The following is a 19,444-nucleotide window of genomic DNA, read 5'->3' on the forward strand; positions in this document are numbered from 1 at the left end:
CCCCAGGGAGTGGGCCTAAGCCAGCAGGTGCACATCCTCTGAGGGATAGGCCAGGCTGAGGGACCCCCCCCCCGCGAGTGCACAAATTTTTGTGCACTGGGTCTCTAGTTTAAGATATAAACATTGGCAACTATCCTCTGTGAAGTATGATTAGATAAAACAGGCTCCCTCTCTCTGAAGAGTTCATAGTTGAATGGGGGACATGAACAAGTGAATACAAGAAAAGAATCACAAAAGATTAAATAGAGATGGGTGGGGAGAGGTAGAAATCATAAATTGGGCCTTGGGGAGAGAAAAAGCCCTACAAAAGGTGATTCTTGGACCAAGTTTCAGTGGCAGAGGACGTTCACACAGAGAAGAGGTAAATGAAAGCATTGTAGCAGAGAAAAATGGAAGCACAAAGATAGGGAAGATCACGGAGTCTTCTAACCTGGATTCAAGTCTTGTTATAGATTGAATATTTATACCTCCCATCCCTAAATCATATGTTGAAGTCCCCAATGTGATGATATTTGGAGGTGGGGCCTTTGGGTGGTGACTAAAATTAGCTCAAGAGGGTGGAGCCCCCATGAAAGCATTAGTTCCCTTATAAGAGACTCCAGAGAGATTCTTTGCCCTGACCACCAAGTGAGGATATGCAGAGAAGATGGCCAGTTATGATCCAAAAAGCAGCACCTCACCAGACACTGACTCTGCCAGCACCTTGATTTTGACTTCTCAGCCTCCAGACAGTGAGAAATAAATTTCTGTGATTAAGCCATCCAGTCTGTGGTATTCTGTTACAGCCACTTGAATGGACTAAGATAAGTCTCTAAGGTGTAACAGCAGACAAGTTTCTCTCTAAGCTTCAATTTTCTCTTTATGAAAATGTCCATAATGACAGCAATAATCTCATGTGAATGAGAATGCATGTGAAGTGCTCAGAAGGATGAAATAGATATGAAATAAGTGAAGTGCTTAGCAGGGCTCCTGGAATTATCAACATGTGATAGGTGAGGCTACTGTTTCTAGCGCATTGGGCAATGAGTAAAGATGGTAGGAGAACATCCATACCAGGCTGTATGGTACTTATTTATTTATGTGTTCACTTATATTTTATAGCCACTTAGAAGTGATCATTACTTCTTAAAAATATCTTAGAAGTAATAACTGATCTTTCTGGAAGCACTAACTCAGTCATGAAGAAGTCATGAAGTAGGATATAAAGAACACTGCATAGCAGACCTTCCAAGGAAATGGAATAAAATTAGACTAATTTTTGTTGTTCTGGATAGGTTTCTTGAGCATTAATTAGTCAAAAAATTTATGCTGCACAGAAAATTCTATTGCATACTCTGGGAAGTAAAATAGAAGATATAATTCTCTAATTTCAATAATCTTATATTTTAGTGTTTTGCAATAAATTTATGAAGAAAGTAAAATAAGCTAACATGTTAGAGAGTAAATGGTGCATTGTGGGGGAACAGAGTGACAGAGGGCAATGTTAGACAGAGTGATCCAAACCAGCCTGGACCTGAATTACTAAAAAGGGAGAGCCAGTTGATGATTGGGGAAAGAAAGTTCCAGAAGAAAGCAATGGCAAATGCATTGGCCCAGAGGTAGAAATGAAAGTAATGTTTGATTAAAGTAAAAAGCTGTGTATTTAAAGGTTCTTAACTTTGGATCCTCGGGTCACCTGGGAGTCCTTAAATCTATCCATGCCTGGGCCCACCCATGGGTATGCGGGGCTAATTGGTGAGGGGTAGGTTGCATGCATCTGTATTTTTAAAAACCTCCTCAAGTCATTCTAAGGGGCACACAGGAGAAGCACTGGCCAACCATGGTGAATGCAGAGAGAGTGGTAGGAGATGGGTTCTGATGGGCAGAATGGGGTCCAATCACACAGGCTTCTGAGGATGCTGTGTTAGAGTCTGAGCTACTCTGAAGGTGATTGGAAGCCAATGATAACGAGGATTTAAGCATAAACATGATATAATCTGACTTAAAAGGAGCTCGTTGGATACTGCCTGAAAAGCATGGATGGCAGGAGGAAGGAACAGAGTGAAAACAGAACAAGCAGTAAATACACATGTATATTCCAGTGACATGACAAATACAAATTACCAGTGAGGGTTGTCCAGCTAAGGTCCACCAGGGAATACATCCATTAGTGCACTTCAAATTAGTGCACCTGCTGAGCTTGGCTACATAGTAAATTGAGTTGGCAGTTACTATTCCATTTCTATCTTAGCCTCACAGTCTTTATATGTTAGTCTTTAACACAGACCAATGTTATTCAGTGGTTCTCAACCTTGATTGCCGATTAGAATAATCTACAGATTGAAAAAAATAATAGTGATGCTGGCTTCACTCTAGAGACTTCAATTCATTGATTTGAGAATTGAACTTGGACACTGAGAACTTTGTAAAACTCTAGTGATTTTAATACATAGACAGCAGTACGAACCACTGAATTAAACAAACAATAATCCATTAATAGGGAACAGATGTGCTAAAGTTGGCATAGGATACTGATTTGCTCATAGTTGATAAGTTTAGCAGAACACAGTCATCTAGTCTTCATGTCCAGGAAATGGAGCCCAGCGCAGTGAATCCAGGGTAAATATTATGATTGGGAGTCACCATCCCAAAATAGGAAACGGAATATGGGATGGTTTGCTTGGCCCGAGTACAGCAGCATTGGTGTTTGAGATAAGGTATTTATACTAATATTTATCATTTATTCTAGAAAACAAGCAGAGATGGGGATCCCCAGCTTTGTATTTTTTTTTCAATGCAGGATATCTCTACAGGTTTTTGGTTTTTCTTATGTCTCACAACTTCCTATACTTCCCATACTGTTGTCAAATCCACAAATAACCAAAAAGCTGAGGTTAACGTTACTGGTGCTTTGCAGCCATCCCAAACATGAAGAGGATGGGTGATCAAACTGTAACCTTTCCATGAAAGTGGGAGAAATTGATGTGGGGCTGGATGACTGGGGGAAGCTGAGTGTTCTTATAGGGATGGGGCTCCCCTTTAGAACGGGGTGTATATGGTGGGACAGGCAGGCTGGGGAGTGGCCTGGGTCACCTTGCAGAGTCTCTTCTGAAGGAAGAGAAGTTTAATTTTTTTCAAAGCAAATACTTATTGAGAGTTTTACTGCATGTAAAGCTGAGACAAAGAAAATAAGGGGTTATATTACTGGATGTTCAAGTCAGACATGCAAACTTACTTTTCAATTATAAGTTCTATTTTGTTATGTTTTTAGTATCTATATTATATTACCTATACTTTTTAGTATTTGCAAACACTCAAATAAATGTCTTTTAAAACATTTTTTGGACTTATGAATGAGAAGCATTTCTCCTCCTCAGGCTGAATTAATGAGTTTTTAGTGCCTGCTATATTACTAGGTATCAATCTTAAATGTACCGGTACATATTCTGGAAATCAGTTATAATATAACATACTCTTAGGATTCTTTAAATGTCACAATAAGAAAACATTTCTGTTTACCTTCACATAGTTGTACTCGAAGAGAACAAACTGTCTATCAGGAGACACTGAATAATCACTTATAGAATGTCCAAATTGATCCTGTCAATTAAGTAGAAAAAAGAACAATTAAATAATCCCATTTAACTGCCATTTATTGAGCACTTACTATGTAGAGGGTATTGCTTTAGATATGTGGCTTGTGCCTTTGGAGCTTCCAATCTGGAAAGATGGCACATTCCTCCACACCAATGACCATGATGAAAGGTGGATGGTGATCAGGGTTAGAGAACCAGGGAGGGAAGGATTAATTTTAACCAAGAAAAGACAGCTGTGAGGGTGGGGATCAGAAACAGAGAACTTTCTTGGTAGGGGGAACAGCTTGAGCAAAAAGGGTGTGTATATATATATATATATATATAAAATTGATTTTTACAGAGAGGGAGGGAGAGAGATAGTTAGAAACATCCATCAGCTGCTTCCAGCACACCCCCTACTGGGGATGTGCCCCCAACCAAGGTACATGCCCTTGACTGAAATCGAACCCGGGACCCTTCAGTCCTCAGGCCGATGCTCTCTATCCACTAAGCCAAACTGGTTAGGGCAGGGTATGCATATTTAAAGACTGTCTAAAGGTTAGGCGTAACATGAATACTAGTACAGTATATGGTATATCAGACAAAATATAAGCTAAGAGGACATAAAATTATAAAAATAGCTAGGACTTAAATATAAGAAGCAGAAATATGACTATTTTTGCAGATGAATTTGCTAGAATCTTATCATCTGTTTTTTACAAAGGTGCTCTGGTGACACAGTAACTGAGATGAGATGAGAGGGGTTGTCTCAGTCCTGGATGAGGGCAATGCAGTGATCTGGTCTGTGGTATAGACACAAATTAGAATACTCACTATCACAAGATGAAACAAGCCTTGAACCAGGACTCTACAGTGAAATGGAAATCTGAGAGACACTTGAGAGGTTTTGTTAATTAGCTAAATACGGGGAGGAGTCAAGGAGGATTGGCTTGTAGGAGAGCACTATTTACCAAGATAGGGAACTCAGGAAGAGGAGCAGGATGCTTTCAGTTTGCTAGGAGAGTGAAGGGAAAATAACTAGTTTAGTTTGGGATACTGAGTTTAAAATGCCTGCAGACCATTCATATGCAGAAGCAAGCAAGCTATTAGAAATAGAGGTTTAGATCATGAGAGGAGGTTAGTGTTAAAAGTGTATACTGGAGAATCAAGGCCAGAAAGAGAATGCTGAGGTTGTGGAAGGGCATGGAATTTACTGAAGGAGAGCATGCAAAGTGAGGAGAGGGGCCAGCAAAGTGAGGAGAGGGGCCCTGAGGACACTTACATTTAGGAGTATGGGCAGAGGAGGAGGAATCGTCAAAGGAGACTAAAAAGTAGCCAAGGCAGGGAACATTCCAAGAAGGAGAGAAAGATCCACTGTGCCATATGCTGCAGAGAGAGTCCAACAGCATGAAAAGATAGTACTCAGAATTTAAAAGGTTATGAAAAAAAATCCCCAGAATTTCCTTAAAGTATGAATTAATTATGTGATTAAACATACAAATGTACTGTTCTCCAAGAAAGTGGAGCTGTTTCCATGGTCAGCATTGAATAGCAAGATATTATTTTCTTGTTTGTAGAGATATTCATGGTCTAAAGAGAGAAAACAACCAGATCAATATTTCAAGTTGCTATTAAACATCTTCATAAGCTAAAAATTATGCAATAAAAATTTAAGTTTCAAGTTTGCACAAATACTAAATAAGCATTTCTAAGTTTAAAAAAAACATTAAGTGATGACTATTACACTGGTATCCATTCACTTGTCCATGATTTTTGTGAAATAAGCTTTCTAGCTTAACTCCCTTTGCACCCTTAGGTAGAAAAAGATTCTCTCCTATATGGTTTTAAAAAGCAAGAATATCTTCTCAGTACCATAAAAGTGCTCCACAACCTAATTGGAATGATTATAAGCATAAAAATCCTCCCCCTTCCCCAAAAAATCCTTACCTGAAATCCACCGCAAGTTGTAGTTCCTCGTTCTAATAGTACTTTTTAAATAATCATTTAGAGTGTAGGTCCTGCGACCATCAACTATAACATCATCTGTTGGTTGAAAAAAGAGCCAATGTTTAGTAAGATGGAATAACCTATGTTTTGCATAAAATAAACAAATGGATCTCTACAATATACTGGTTACAAGACACAAAAATATACTCACAAAATGCAAAGCACATTTTGAAAGATTTTGAATTGGGTGGATGGAGTAAAAACGCATTTAACCATTAAAGAGTATGTGAGTGTGTGTTTCACCATATATTAGTGACCTTCATTATGAAGGTCTAGATCAGGGAAATTCAATCTATACTAATAAAAGGGTAATATGCTAATTAGACCTGATTGACCGGACGTCTTCTGGACGTCCGATTTCCTTCCGGACAAAGCCATGATGGTGGGGGCCGAGGCAGAGACGATTAGGGGCAATCAGGCCAGCAGGGGAGAGCAGGTAAGGGTAAGATCAGGCCGGCTGGGGAGAAAGCAGTTAGGGTGATCAGGCTGGTGGGGGGACAAGCATTTAGTGGCACAATCAGGCCGGCAGGGGAGCAGTTAGGGGGCAATCAGGCAGGCAGGCCAGCAGAGGCGCAGTTAGGGGTGATCAGGAAGGCAGGCAGAGTGGTTAGGGGTGATCAGGCAGGCAGGTAGGTGAGCGGTTAGGAGCCAGCGGTCCTGGATTTCGAGAGGGATGTCCAACTGCCGGTTTGGGCCTAAACCAGCAGTCGGACATCCCCCAAGGGGTCCCGGATTGGAGAGGGTGCAGGCCAGGCTGAGGGACACCTCCCCCCCATTCACAAATTTCATTCATTGGGCCTCTAGTAAAAATATAATGTAAGTACACTTTCTAGTGAGCCTTATTAAAACATTTTAAGATGAAATTAATTTTAACAGCATCTTTTATTTAACCCAATATATCCAAAATATCACCATTTCAATGTGTAGTCAATATTTAAATGCTATTACTGGGGTCTTTAACATTCCTTTTTAAATGCTACATCTTTGAAATCTGGTATATATTTTATGATTACAGCATATACTAGTTTGTCTAGGCACATTCCCAGTTAATAGCTGCTTTCTTGAGGCCCCGAGGTCTCTTTCAATCCCTCTCCCAATGCACAGACCTTTAAGACATGCTCGTTACCCAATTCAGGGATCTTTGGTTGTATGGTCACTTTTCCTTAACTTGGTGGAAATTTTCATGAAACCTTGCCCTTGATTCTGTAACTCTTCAGCTGTTCTGACTCACTGACGGTTACTTTTTCTATCTCCTATTTTGACTCAATGTTTCTCCATTGACCTCTAAGGCAGAAATGCTTTGATACTCAGCCTTCAGCTTTCTGTGCTTCTCTCTATATATTATTCCTTCCAGAGAACTCCGAAGAATGTGACTTCCTGAATTTTAGGCATATTTTCCATTTAAATAAATGACAAAATCTATACTCACTACCACACCCCAAATACATTTCCCGTGCTGTCTTGGGGTTTCTTAGTTGACTTGTCCCATGCTTAATCCTATACCTACCTTATCTAAAAGTATTGTCTTCCTTCCAAAACTAGTTTTCCCTAGAGAGTTTGTGTGGTTTTAAACTTTTTACTGGTGACCCAAATTCAAAATCTGAACATCATTTTTGATGTCTCCCTCTCTTTTACCATTATCCCGATCCACACAATCCTCTAGAGCAGCGGTTCTCAACCTGTGGGTCACGACCCCTTTGGGGGTCGAACGACCCTTTCACAGGGGTCGCCTAAGACCATCGGAAAACACATATATAATTACATATTGTTTTTGTGATTAATCACTATGCTTTAATTACGTTCAATTTGTAACAATGAAATTGGGGGTCACCACAACATGAGGAACTGTATTAAAGGGTCGCGGCATTAGGAAGGTTGAGAACCACTGCTCTAGAGTCTTCCTGTGAAACCTTGTTTCCCAGGTATCCCTGGCATAGGTTTCTCTCTAATCCAATGCCTCCACTGCACAGCCACTAGAATGGTTTTTCTAAAATGCCACTTTCCTCCTGGCGATCTCTTCCTCAACATCTTTCAGTGATTCGCCACTGCCTGCAGGAAGATTCATACTCCTCAGCCTGGTATTTGTGGCCTCCACAATCTAACATGGGACTCCCTTTCCAAACTCATTTCCACTCTCTCCTGCATGAACCTTCTTACCTAGCCACACTGATTTGCCTACTGAACCCAACAGATCTTCTGAGGCTTTTCTGCCTCTGTTTCTTGGCCTAAGCCACTTCCCTGCAATGTCTTCAACTGCTTTCCTGGCTGTGGCAATGCTCCACCCTCCAATTCCCACCTCTTCACGGAAACTTCAATTCTACCTTCTCTGACTTTTGCCCCACACTGCTCATTTGGCTCTTGTAACAGTGACCTGCACCGATAACTGTTTTTCCAGGCCTACCAGCCTACCTGTGTGGTCTCTACACAGGCAGGCCATGTAGGGCCCTATATATGTATGTATGTGTGTATGTATGTATGTATGTATGTATGTATGTATTGCATCAATCTTAGTTCCTAGCACAGTTCTATGCCGTAGTAAGTGGGCACACACACAAAAGGTTTTGTTTTTTAGTGACATAGGATATATTCCAACAAGCATAGTCAAGACAATGTGATTCTTCTTCCTCAACCCCAGATCTTCCACTGATGACAAACAGCCTAAAGTCTTTTTTTCCAAATTCTCTACTGTTTCCACATGCAAGCAAACATACACTCACAAAAGCAGCCACCATCATAATATTCCTACAGTGGCAATTCTTATTCTTTGGGGATTGTAAAGCTAGTTAATTTTTTACAGCCTGTGGAAATGTTATTCTCTTATAGGAAATCCTCTTTCAAAATCCATTCTTAAGACTTTATTTCTTTTGATCTTATCACACAGTCTTGATTCTGCCTATGAAAGGTTTAGTTTTAAACAAATAAATTTGCAACACTTCGCTTCATTACTCCATTGATTTAAACCTAGTTTATTAATTAAGTAAAAGAGGTTTGTTTTTTTAGAAAAAAACACCTTTCTTTTTTTTTTTTTTCAAAATTAGGTCTGCATTTCACCTCTGAAAGTTAGTAAGATATTTGTGTTTGTAAGCAGAAATAGAGCAAATGAATACAACCAGCCTTTGGATTTGTCAACATTCAAACAAGAGTAAAGCCTTGGGCCACAGAAAATATTATGTGAAACTTATATTGGACTACAAAACTACAAATCTAGATTTGTCCACTAAATGCCCTCAGTTGTTTGTATTCATTCAATCAGTCTTTCATACATCAAATAGCTATAAAGTGAGTACTAAAAATACTGTTGAGAATATATAACCTGCTACCAAGAGATATTAGTCTAACATATACATAACACACATCCCTAAGTTAGTATAAATCAAAATATAAATGGTTATAGACATTCACAGTCCTAATATTATCTGCTACTGCTTATGTCTAGATAGACCTATACTTACAGCCTACCTCACTTTTTTGCATATACAGCAATGGACTGAATGTTTGTGTCCCACAAAAATTCATATGTTGAAATTTTAACCCCAACGTGATGGTGTTTGGAGATGAGGCCTTTGGAAGGTGATTAGGTCATGAGGGTGGAGTCCTCATGAATGGAATTAGTGTGCTTAGAAAAGTGACTCCACCATGTGATGACACAGGACACAGACCCTCATCAGACACCAGACACTGAATCCGCCAGTGCCTTAGACTTCCCCGTCTCCAGAACTATGAGAAATAAATGTTTGTTGTTTAAGTCACCCAGACTATGTTAAGCTGATACAGCAGCCTGAATAGACTAAGTCGTATATATAAAAAGCAGACATATCCCCACAGAACATCTATCACAGATTCCTGGTTTTGTAAGAAGAGAATGAATTGAGTATCTCTAATAGATCACACACAGTATTTACCCAGGTTTCCCAGAATAATACAATTACATCTGAAATATTGTTAACTGAGGTAAAATTCCCTGTGCTGTCACCTGCTGCCCAGAGTGCTGCTCTTCTCATTGAGCACTTACCTGCCCTCCTCAGACACTGCTGGGCTCATTTTCCGTTAGGCCATAGCTTTTCTAAAGCCATCCTCTCTACCATGCTCAGCCTCCTTTCTGCTCATAATGGGCCCAGCGTGATTTTGACCCATCTGCTCATGTTCCAGATATCAGCATGGATGCCACACTCTTGCTATGGCCCATGACACTCGTGCCAGGCTCAGGTCCCCCTTTTCTGTGTTGGTTCACTCAGCTCCTTTACAATGACCCTGCGAGTCAGCTTCCATATCCTGGCTACCCATCCCAGAACAGCGCTGCTAAATTGGAGCAAGTGGAGCAACAAATGTTCCTTGTTTTTTGCCTTGCCATTTGATAAGCAGTGTGCATTGGAAGACACTTTTGAAACATCTAGCTAAGCGAGTTCTGTGAGATGTGAGTGCCAAGTCCAGGTTTTGACCTTTAGCAAGTTCACAGTTGGCTGCCAAGTTACAACCTATTCTGTCAAACAGAGGACATGCCCACGTCTCTCCTTCCTGTCTACTTGCTCACTGACAGGGCACTGCTGCGGCGACAGATGAAGGGCTTTGGCTGCTTGTGTGGTTTTCCTGGTGGGCCTGGGACATGTCGTTCATTTGACTTATCAGTTCAAAGCACTGTGCTAGCCAAGTAGAGCAGTTAATCATATGTTATCCGTCAGCATATATAGAAACTCTCAGATTCACATTAACAATAATTTAAATTTTCTTCAATTTAAAAATTAAAAAAAGGCTAACAACTTTATATTCTACTTCTCTGATGAGAGCAACCATTAGGTTGAACCATATGAAAATGCCATTTTTTATCAGTCAAAACTGCTCTAGAATAACAGCTTCCGAAATGATTCAACCTGAGGATGAATTCTCATCAAAGTGTGTGGTCACCTAATGAATCCTTGCTATGGGATCAGAATCATTTCTGAGTACAAGTAATTCCAGAATGGCAAGATCCAAGTAAGAGAGTAATGTCGTCCCATGGAATATTCTTGCTTTGATCAGTCGTTCCTTTATGGTTACAGGATATTTTGAATACTTATATACTCATTAATAATAAACTTTTTTTGTCTGTATTAAGCTATGATATATAATATTTCTACTTCACAAAGTCACACAAACTGTTTTAGTAAATAAGTGGCTAATGAAATATGCTCTTTACACCTCATAAACTCATAAAGTTATTAAACATGGGAAAAAGATATCTGGTTATAAAGTACTTGTGTTCCATACGGTAATCAGTTATTTTATATTGATGCTAGGGAAATAAAATGAGTGTTACTTTAGAATTTGATCTAGCAAAATAGTAGCTTTGACATAGGGACAGAGGAAGAAACATCAAGAAGGCAGAAGGAGAAATTGACTAGAAGGTTCCTCATATCCTGTGTGACCAGCAGGACATGCAGACTACCACCCATCTACCAGTATATTGATTCAACAAATCTCAATAAGGGGTTGGGACCCTAGTGGTTTTGAAATCAGAGAGGCTGGATTTGAGCTCAGGTCTAATTCTCCCTCTGAAGCCTTGGGAAAATTATCGAATCTTTCAAAACCTCACTTTTTTAAACCTATAAAATGAGAATAAAAGCATTATCTAGCCCATAGGGATTTGCCATGATTAAATGAGATAACATATGTAAAGTGCTTAGCTCAGGATTAAAATTCAGGAAGCCCTATGTGCTGGGCATTCAGGCCACAAAAATGAATAGAAAGTCTCCCCTTTGAATACTGAGCAGTGGTGCTGAAATTAAATCATAGCCATTTAGTTTCACCGTGTTCATACCCCAAACGAACCTAATAAGAGCATCACATTGAAAAAATATCTAGGACAAGTACAATCTGATCATTTGCTAAGTGCTAATGAACATTACTTTTTTCTCATCGACATGTCTAATACCATCCATAGCATCTATAGTGGGAGTCAGCTGTATGGAGGGAAAGTGTTGAAGTTAGTGGACTTAGAGGATTTGTGAAAGGTGATGTTTTTCTGATTACCGTATATAAGATGCATTATAGCACATAATCACAATAGTCAGATTTGCCTTCTCAGTAGAAAAAACATCAGGTACTTCAAGTAGCCTCTGAAAAATGCATTGCCATCACTTTTTTTCTATGGCTGGAGCTTGTAGAATTTACTCTAAGATCAGAGTGTCAGATGACCACATTTTTCTTAAGGAAGTTATTAATGTACTAGAGGCCCGGTGCATGAAAATTCATGCACTGGAGGGGGATCCCTCAACCTGGCCTGTGCCCTCTCATAGGCTGGGAGCCCTCAGGGGCAGGAGGCAACCCGGCAATCAGGGGAAGGCAATGCCCCATCACACCTCTGCTGCTGCCACTGCTGGCAGTGCAAGCCTAGGCCAGCCCCGGTTACCTGAGCCTCGGGAGGCCCTGGACGGCTGGGCAGGGGAGGCCCTGGACGGTTGGGCAGCCATCACCCGAGGCTTGCCTGTGCCTTGGGCCGGCCCTGCATGGCTGGGGGGCTGAAGGGACTGGGGGATTTCAGAGGCAGGCACGCGGAGTGGCCGGGCCCATCTGCCACCCTGGTGAGGCTGAGGGGACTGGCTGCCACCGTCTTGTGGCTGTGGGCACCACCATGTTTGTGATGGTGTGAGAGTCAATTAGCATATTCCCTCTTTATTAGATAGGATTTTCAAAGGTCTACTCTGAAAGGCCAACCAAATGACACAATGCACATTTCCCAGAATAGTAATAATTTGGAAAAAAAGGAAACAATTTAATGGGGCAGGTGTTGTCTGTTATGAGTCTAGCCTCACCTCCTCGTCCCCTGCCTTTTCACTCTACTCCATCCACAGTGGCTTCCTGCTGTTCCACAGACACAGGGGCCCATTCCTGCCTTAGGGACCTTGAACTTGCTGTACTCTCGGCCTGTAATGCTCTCCTCAGATATGCCCAAGGCTTGCTATTCCCTCCCTTTCTTCAGATCTTTGTTTAAATTAGTCTTTCTTCCCCAGACCAATACTTCCAACCCTTCCCCACAACACACACAGTCACATACACACACCACCACCACCACCACCACCACTAGTTTACATTGCCAGATTCACTCTGCCTTCACCCTGTAAGAGCCAGCAGATTCAGCACACACAGGAAGCCAGCACCAAACAGGATGTCAAGGCTGTTGTATTCTTTCATGAAATGGAAATTGCTTTATCATTATCTTTTCTGACTATATATAGTCACTCCCTCTTCCCTTGTTAAGACTGTTCAGGGAATAAACAAGACTAGTACCATAATGGTCAAACAAGATTTTCAAGGATTTTTATGTCCTACTGTGTCGACTGACATTAAGCCAGTCTAATTCAAAGTGATGAGAAAGAATAGAAAGGTGGAAACTTCTGAACTGTATAGATAAATGACCCACAGGACCGTGAAACATGCAAAACTTGAAGCAAAGTTCTGGTTTCTCCTGAACACTACTCAAAATAGTTGTAGTAAGACATCAATGGAAGGTGTTACAGTGCAAGCTAAGAGTGACTAGTTTGTGTTAGGAAGAAAACTGATTCGAGAACATTAGCATTTGAGGAAGTTGGAAGCTCTAATAATGAATCATTCAAGAACTTTCCAGAAAAATTTATAGGCAATGCTACCCTCTGTGCCAAGTGTTTGTCTTCATTTGAGAAAAAATGATCATTGGAAAACAAAACTACGATAGAAATTGCCCTTTCCAGCATTCGCCAGGCAAAACTTTCAAGAGTGTGAGACAAGTGTTATTACAGTACCTGCCTCTAGGACTGTTAAAATAATAATTAAAAAAGTTGAAAATACATAAAGAATAATAATTACAAATGCTTACAGAGTTCTTACAGTGTTCTGGGCTGTTCTAGGGACTGTATACAACTTATTCTCATTCCCATTTTACAGGTAAGGAAACTGAGGCACACATAGGCCTGGACAATAACTGGACTCAAGTCCATGACTAGTGAGCACCAAGCCACATCTGAACTAGACAATGTGGCTGCAAAACTTGTGATTATAACCATTCTTCTAAACAGTCCAAGTATCTGGAAAAGTGACTACACATAGTAAATGCTATGTTGGCAGTTTTTGTGAATTAGTGTAGATGAATTACACTCTACGGAAGTGTTCGTATTCAAAGTTTGAAACTAATACCAATAAGCAGGTTGGTAGTAACATTTGGACTTGGGTCATTGAGTAGGTTACCTTAGAACATAATTTGTTCAAGTGCTACTTAGTCAAAGGGATACAAATTCTTCCTAAAAACCCTACAGTGTTCTCTAGACTCTTATTCAGAATGGCAACTCTGTGCCTTCCTGGAAAGGAGCTTCTACCACCCTCATTCTCTCTTCCCTCCTATTTCCAGTAACTCTCATTATCTCTTTCTTTTTAAACTCATAAATAGTTCTCATGAGAGCTTTATAACAGGCTTCTTTCCTTCCTTTCTCTTTTTCATGTTTCCAAGATTTAAAACAGAACACAATCCTGAACAATTCAGCGCCTGCATACACATTTTCAAAACAGTATGAAGTTGTCCAATGAGAAGATTCAGTGATTCCTCCTTTGCAGCAAAAGCCACCATAGAGCTCATTTCCCCCTTCTATCTGTCCCTTGCACCACTCTTCAATCCTTTCCTTGACTCTCAGAGTGACCAGTGGGCCTGGCCTGTGCCTCAGATCCTTGTCTTCTTGCTCCTTAGGGACTTTGTTTTCATCTCTTCTCCCTCAGCACCTATTCAATTTCTATTCACTGCTTACTCCTGCCTTGTTCTTAAGCTTGCACAGGGTGTGCCGATCCTAAAAACTATTTACCTGACCCTGCTGCTTCCTCAAGCCATCTCTTGTCAAGTAAACAGTCCACATCTGTGGACTTTATTTTCTCAGGGTCCCTCCTTGTGCCTCTTGATCAGTCCCTTACTACTTATGCCATTTCTCTCTCCTTATCATCTTTAATACTTATTTGCTATACCAAAGATTTTTCCAACTAATCAAATAATTTTATATCATTATTTAAATATTTACTCTGAATAGTCTTATCTTAAATAGACTATAAGTAAGCTGGAAGAATGAGTTTATTTTATCTTTATCAAACAGCAGCTAGCACTGTGCTCTAGCAATAGGAGGTACACATGAGCTAGTACTGGATGACTCAACTTTATATTTATGAATGTAAGTATTTTTATCAGAATAAAGCAACGTTAAAAATCTTTCATCAACAAATATATTTTTTCCCCATGAGCTCTAAGATAATCCCTTTAATTCACCAAATACTTGTCAGGTTGTATTGGGTTGAAGAGTCCAGTTGGAATCTTAGAACAGGACCTTATTTGGAAATAGGGATTTGCAGATGTAGTAGTTAAGATGTGGTCAGACTGAATTAGGATGGGCCCTAAATGCAATGACTGATGTCCTTACAAGAAGGCACGTGAAGACATACTTTTGCTGACTTGGAGATAGATAAGACCATGGGGAGACACAGAAGGAAGAAGGCCCTGTGGAGGTGGGAGCAGAATTTGGAGCCATACAGCTACAAGCCAAGAAACACCAATGATTACCAGGCAAAATATTCAAGGGCGTGAGACAAGTGTTATTACAGTACCTGCCTCTAGGACTGTTAAAATAATAAAAAAAAAGTTGAAAATACATAAAGAATAATAATTACAAATGCTTACAGAATTCTTCCAGTGTGCTGGGGTGTTCTAGGGACTGTATACAACTTATTCTCATCCCCATTTTACAGGTAAGGAAACTGAGGCACACAAAGGCATGACAATAACTGGACTCAAGTCTGACTAGTGAGCACCAAAGCACATCTGAACTAGACAATGTGGCTACAAAGATTGTGATTATAACCATTCTTCTAAACAGTCCAAGTATCTGGAAAAGTGACTACACATAGTAAATGCTATGTTGGCAGTTTTTGTGATTTAGTGTAGATGCATTACACTTTATGGGAGTGTTTGTAATCAAAGTTTGGTAGGTTACATTAGAACATAATTTGTTCTAGTGCTACTCAGTCAAAGGGGTACCAATTCTTCCTAAAAACCACCAGAAGCTAGGAAGAGGCCAGGAAGGATTATTCTCTGGAGCCTTCAGAGGAAGCATGGCCCTCTCAACACCATGATTTTGAACTTCTAGCCTTCATAACTGTGAGAGAATAAGTTTTTGTTATTTTAAGCCACCCAGTTTGTGGTAGCTTGTTCTGTTTGCCCTAGGAAGCTAGTATAAGCACTCACTGTGTTCTACAATGTTTAAGGCACTAGCTATAAGAATGAGTAGAACATGAAAACTCCTGCCTCAGAAAGCTTACATTCTAATGGGGGGAGACATAGGAACAAACAGTAAGTAAATAATGCACATGTTAGGTGGTAAGTGCCACGGAGAAAATAAAGTAGGGAAGGAGTGACAGGTCTGGAGACACTGCTGTGATAAACGGTATGGTGAGGGAAGGTCTCACCGATTAGGTGGCACTTGGACACTGCTGTGATAAACGGTATGTATGGTGAGGGAAGGTCTCACCGATTAGGTGGCACTTTAGCAAATATCAAAACAAACTGAGGGGGTGAGCAATGGACAGCCCCAGGGAAGAGGAATCTTGGCAGAAAGAACAGCAAGAATAAAACCTCTAAGTCATGAGAGAGAAAAGGGAAGAGAGCAGGAGAGGAACTCAGAGAGGCAAGGCAGTGGAGCTCAGGTTACAAAGGCCTTGTTAGTCATTGTAAGGACTCTGGTGTTTATTCTGAGGGAGATGGGAAGCCTTGGGAAGGATCTGAGCAGAGGAGGATGTAATCTGACTTATGTGTAAAAATGATCACTATATTAGCTTTCTATTGCTGTGTAACAAATGATCACCAATGTAGTGGTAAAGCCAGTGTAGACATTAGCTCAGACTGCTGTAGGTCGGAATTCCAGCCTAGCATGGTTGGACTCTCTGCTCAGGGTCGCAAGGTTGAAATCAAGGTGTTGGCGGGGCTGAGTTCTCACCTGGAGGTGCTGGGGAAAAAGCTGCTTCCAAGTTCAGCAGGTTGTTGGCAGGATTCAGGTCCACATGGCTGTAGGACTGAGGGCCCTGTTTCCTGCTGGCTGCCAGCCTGGGGCTGCTCTCACCCCCTGGAGGCCACCCAAATTCCTTGCCATAGGGTTGCTTCCATCTTCCAAGCCAGCAGTGGAATGTCAAATCTTTTTGTGCCTCAAATGTCTAACTACCCCTCCTGTGAGCAGCCAGAAAAAATGCTTTAAAGGGCTCATGTGATTAGATCAGGCCTTTCTTAAAGTGGAGTATACCATAGAACATAACCTTATTACCAGAAATAAACTCAACATATTCCCAACCTCAGAGATAAGGCAGGGATTAGTACATGGGGGTAAGGCAGAAAAATTTGGAAGCCATTTAAAGTTCTTTCTACCACAATCACCTTGACTGTTGTGTTGAAAACATACTGTAGGAAGGTAGGAAAAGAAATAGGGAGATTTTTACGATAATTCAGATGAAAGGTGATGGTGTCTTGGACTAGGGTGGTAGCAGTGAAGGTGGTGAGATATGGTCAAATTCTGAAAGAATATGAAGGAAGAAGTGATAGGATTTGCTGACCATTGGATACTGAGTGTGAATGAAAGAGAGGAGTTAAGGAGAACTGCATGGACTTGTGCTTCAGCAGCTGGAAAAATGGAATTGCTATTTGCTAAGAGACAAGCTGTGCTAAGGGAGGAATAGGTTTGGGGGGATAAAAACTTTTGGGAGATGCTACTTGAGATGCCAAAAACACCCAAATGGAGTTGTCCACATAGTAGTTGCGTATATGCAATAGAGTTCAGGAAAGGGGTCTGTCCTGGAGATATAAATTTTGACATTATCAGGTTGTAGATGGGGTTTAAGGCCATGGGATGAATGAGATCACCTAGTGGAAAGAGGGAAGGAGTTCCAGGATGGAGCCCTGGAGAGTGGTTCAAGGTTAGAAGTCAGACACAAGGAGGAACTCCCAAGGAGAATGAAAGGGAGCATGTTGAGAGGTGGACGGTAACTAGGAGAGAGGGGAACCCCAGAGGGTGCTGAGAAGGGGGATGATCACCTGACAGGGCATGAGAGACTCAGAGGAAAAGCTGAGCTCTGGACTTAGTAACACAGAGGTTAGGGACCTTGATGAGAACAGAGCTGTTTTAGTGGCTGGGTGACCATAAGCCTTACGCCAGTGGGTTTAGGAGGGAGCCAAGAGAGAAACTGCAGACAGTGATAGTAGAAAACTCTTTGAGGAGTTTGTGGTAAGGAGAGCAGGGAAAGGGACTGGGAGATTGGTAGGGATGTGAGGACCAAAGAGGACCTTCCTACCTTCCTTCCTTCCTTCCTTCCTTCTTTCCTGCCTGCCTTCCTGCCTGCCTTCCTGCCTGCCTTCCTGCCTTCCTTCCTGCCTGCCTTCCTTCCTGCCTTCCTTCCTGCCTGCCTGCCTTCCTTCCTGCTTTCCTGCCTTCCTGCCTTCCTGCCTGCCTTCCTGCTTTCCTGCCTTCCTGCCTCCCTGCCTCCCTTCCAGGATGTGAGAGATTACAACATGTTTATAGAGAGAGCAAGGGGAAATGGAGATGCAGCAGGCAGGGCAAATAGCTGGAGCCATGTCTTTGAGTAAGCAAAAGGGGGTTGGGTCTGTGCACAAAGGAGGACTGGCCTTGGACAGGTGATGGGAGAGTTCATCCATTGACCAGGGAGAGGCAGTGCAGGTGAGTGCACAGGTACATACAGGCTGGAGGGAATTGAGAAAGTTCTCTTCGGATGGCTTTCATTTTCTCATGAAGATAGAAAGCAAGGTCATCAGGTGAGAAAGAGCATAGGGCGGCCGGGGGGATGGAGGCTTAGGAAGAGGAGACACAGGAGAGAGTACATCAGGAGAGAGGGCTAGTGAGCAAGTGGGGAATATGGGGCATTGCCAGACAGTACCAAGAGGCCACTTGATGGTGGGTTATGGATTTTATTTTCAGTGCAGTCAAGCCATTTTCATGCAGATTAATTTCTTCCTCCTTGGAAATTTTACAACAAAGATTTGTCATCAATTAGGTTATTTTTCTCAGTGTCACATTAAACAGGAGGTAGCTTCTAGATATTGTGAGGTTATTCTGTTTGTCTTTATTTATTTACTTATTTTATTTTGTATTATGGCCATGAATTATTTTAAGTCCTACTTTCCTGGGTCGACTTTTGGAGATCTAGTTTTTGCCATGTATTTTTAAACTTTGTCCATTTTATTTTATGTTGACTGTGCCACATTTTCCATTATGAATTGACATGATAAAATATGACATAATAATGACATAATGATAAAATATTACTGTTTATATGTGCTTTTTATGAGAAATTTGAGAGTAATTTCCCTCAGATGTTTCTGACCCACTCTATTGTCTCAGATTTATCTTAAATGATGTAAAATCAAATCTTCCCTATTCTTTATCACTTTGAATGCCAAGAGAAAGCAAGTGCCGGCCCCAAAATACCCTCAGGATAAAAAAAGGCAGCATCAAAACACTCTGTTTTGCAATAAACTCATGTGGTTAAGAAAGAAAGTGAGAAGAGGGGAAGGAGAGGGTTATATGCTCAGATTCTTTGGAGATAGGGGCTGCCGTGACATCTATTTACTTTAATATATCTACACTAATAAAAGAGAAACATGGTAATTAGCGTACGACCGATACCCTTTTCATTGGCTAATCAGTGAGTATATGCAAATTAACTGTCAGCCAAGATGGCGGCCAACAGCCAGGCAGCTGGAAGTGAACATGAGGCTTGCTTGCTTCAGTGAAGGAGGACTCCAACGTTCCCCGCCTGCCTTGCCGGCCTCTGAGCTGGCAGTTTGAAACTTTGTAACAAATATAGAAGCTAAACAAAACCCCAGAAACCAGCTTTCAGCCGCC

The 19,444-nt window shown here is 41.2% G+C and overlaps 1 protein-coding gene across 1 annotated transcript in view; it reads right to left on the minus strand.

Annotated features, from left to right (window-relative positions):
* Nucleotides 1-19,444, minus strand: part of DPP4 (dipeptidyl-peptidase 4) — a 90,303-nt gene that overhangs the window by 59,441 nt on the left and 11,418 nt on the right. The window contains exons 3-5 of the mRNA XM_005859372.2: nt 5,502-5,597; nt 5,053-5,144; nt 3,499-3,579 (exon numbers count right to left, since the gene is read on the minus strand). Of these exons, the coding sequence (XP_005859434.1) occupies nt 3,499-3,579; nt 5,053-5,144; nt 5,502-5,597 (269 nt within the window). The remainder of the gene's footprint in view (nt 1-3,498; nt 3,580-5,052; nt 5,145-5,501; nt 5,598-19,444) is intronic.

This window comes from Myotis brandtii, unplaced genomic scaffold (assembly GCF_000412655.1).
Source record: "Myotis brandtii unplaced genomic scaffold, ASM41265v1 scaffold125, whole genome shotgun sequence".
NCBI lineage: Eukaryota > Metazoa > Chordata > Mammalia > Chiroptera > Vespertilionidae > Myotis > Myotis brandtii.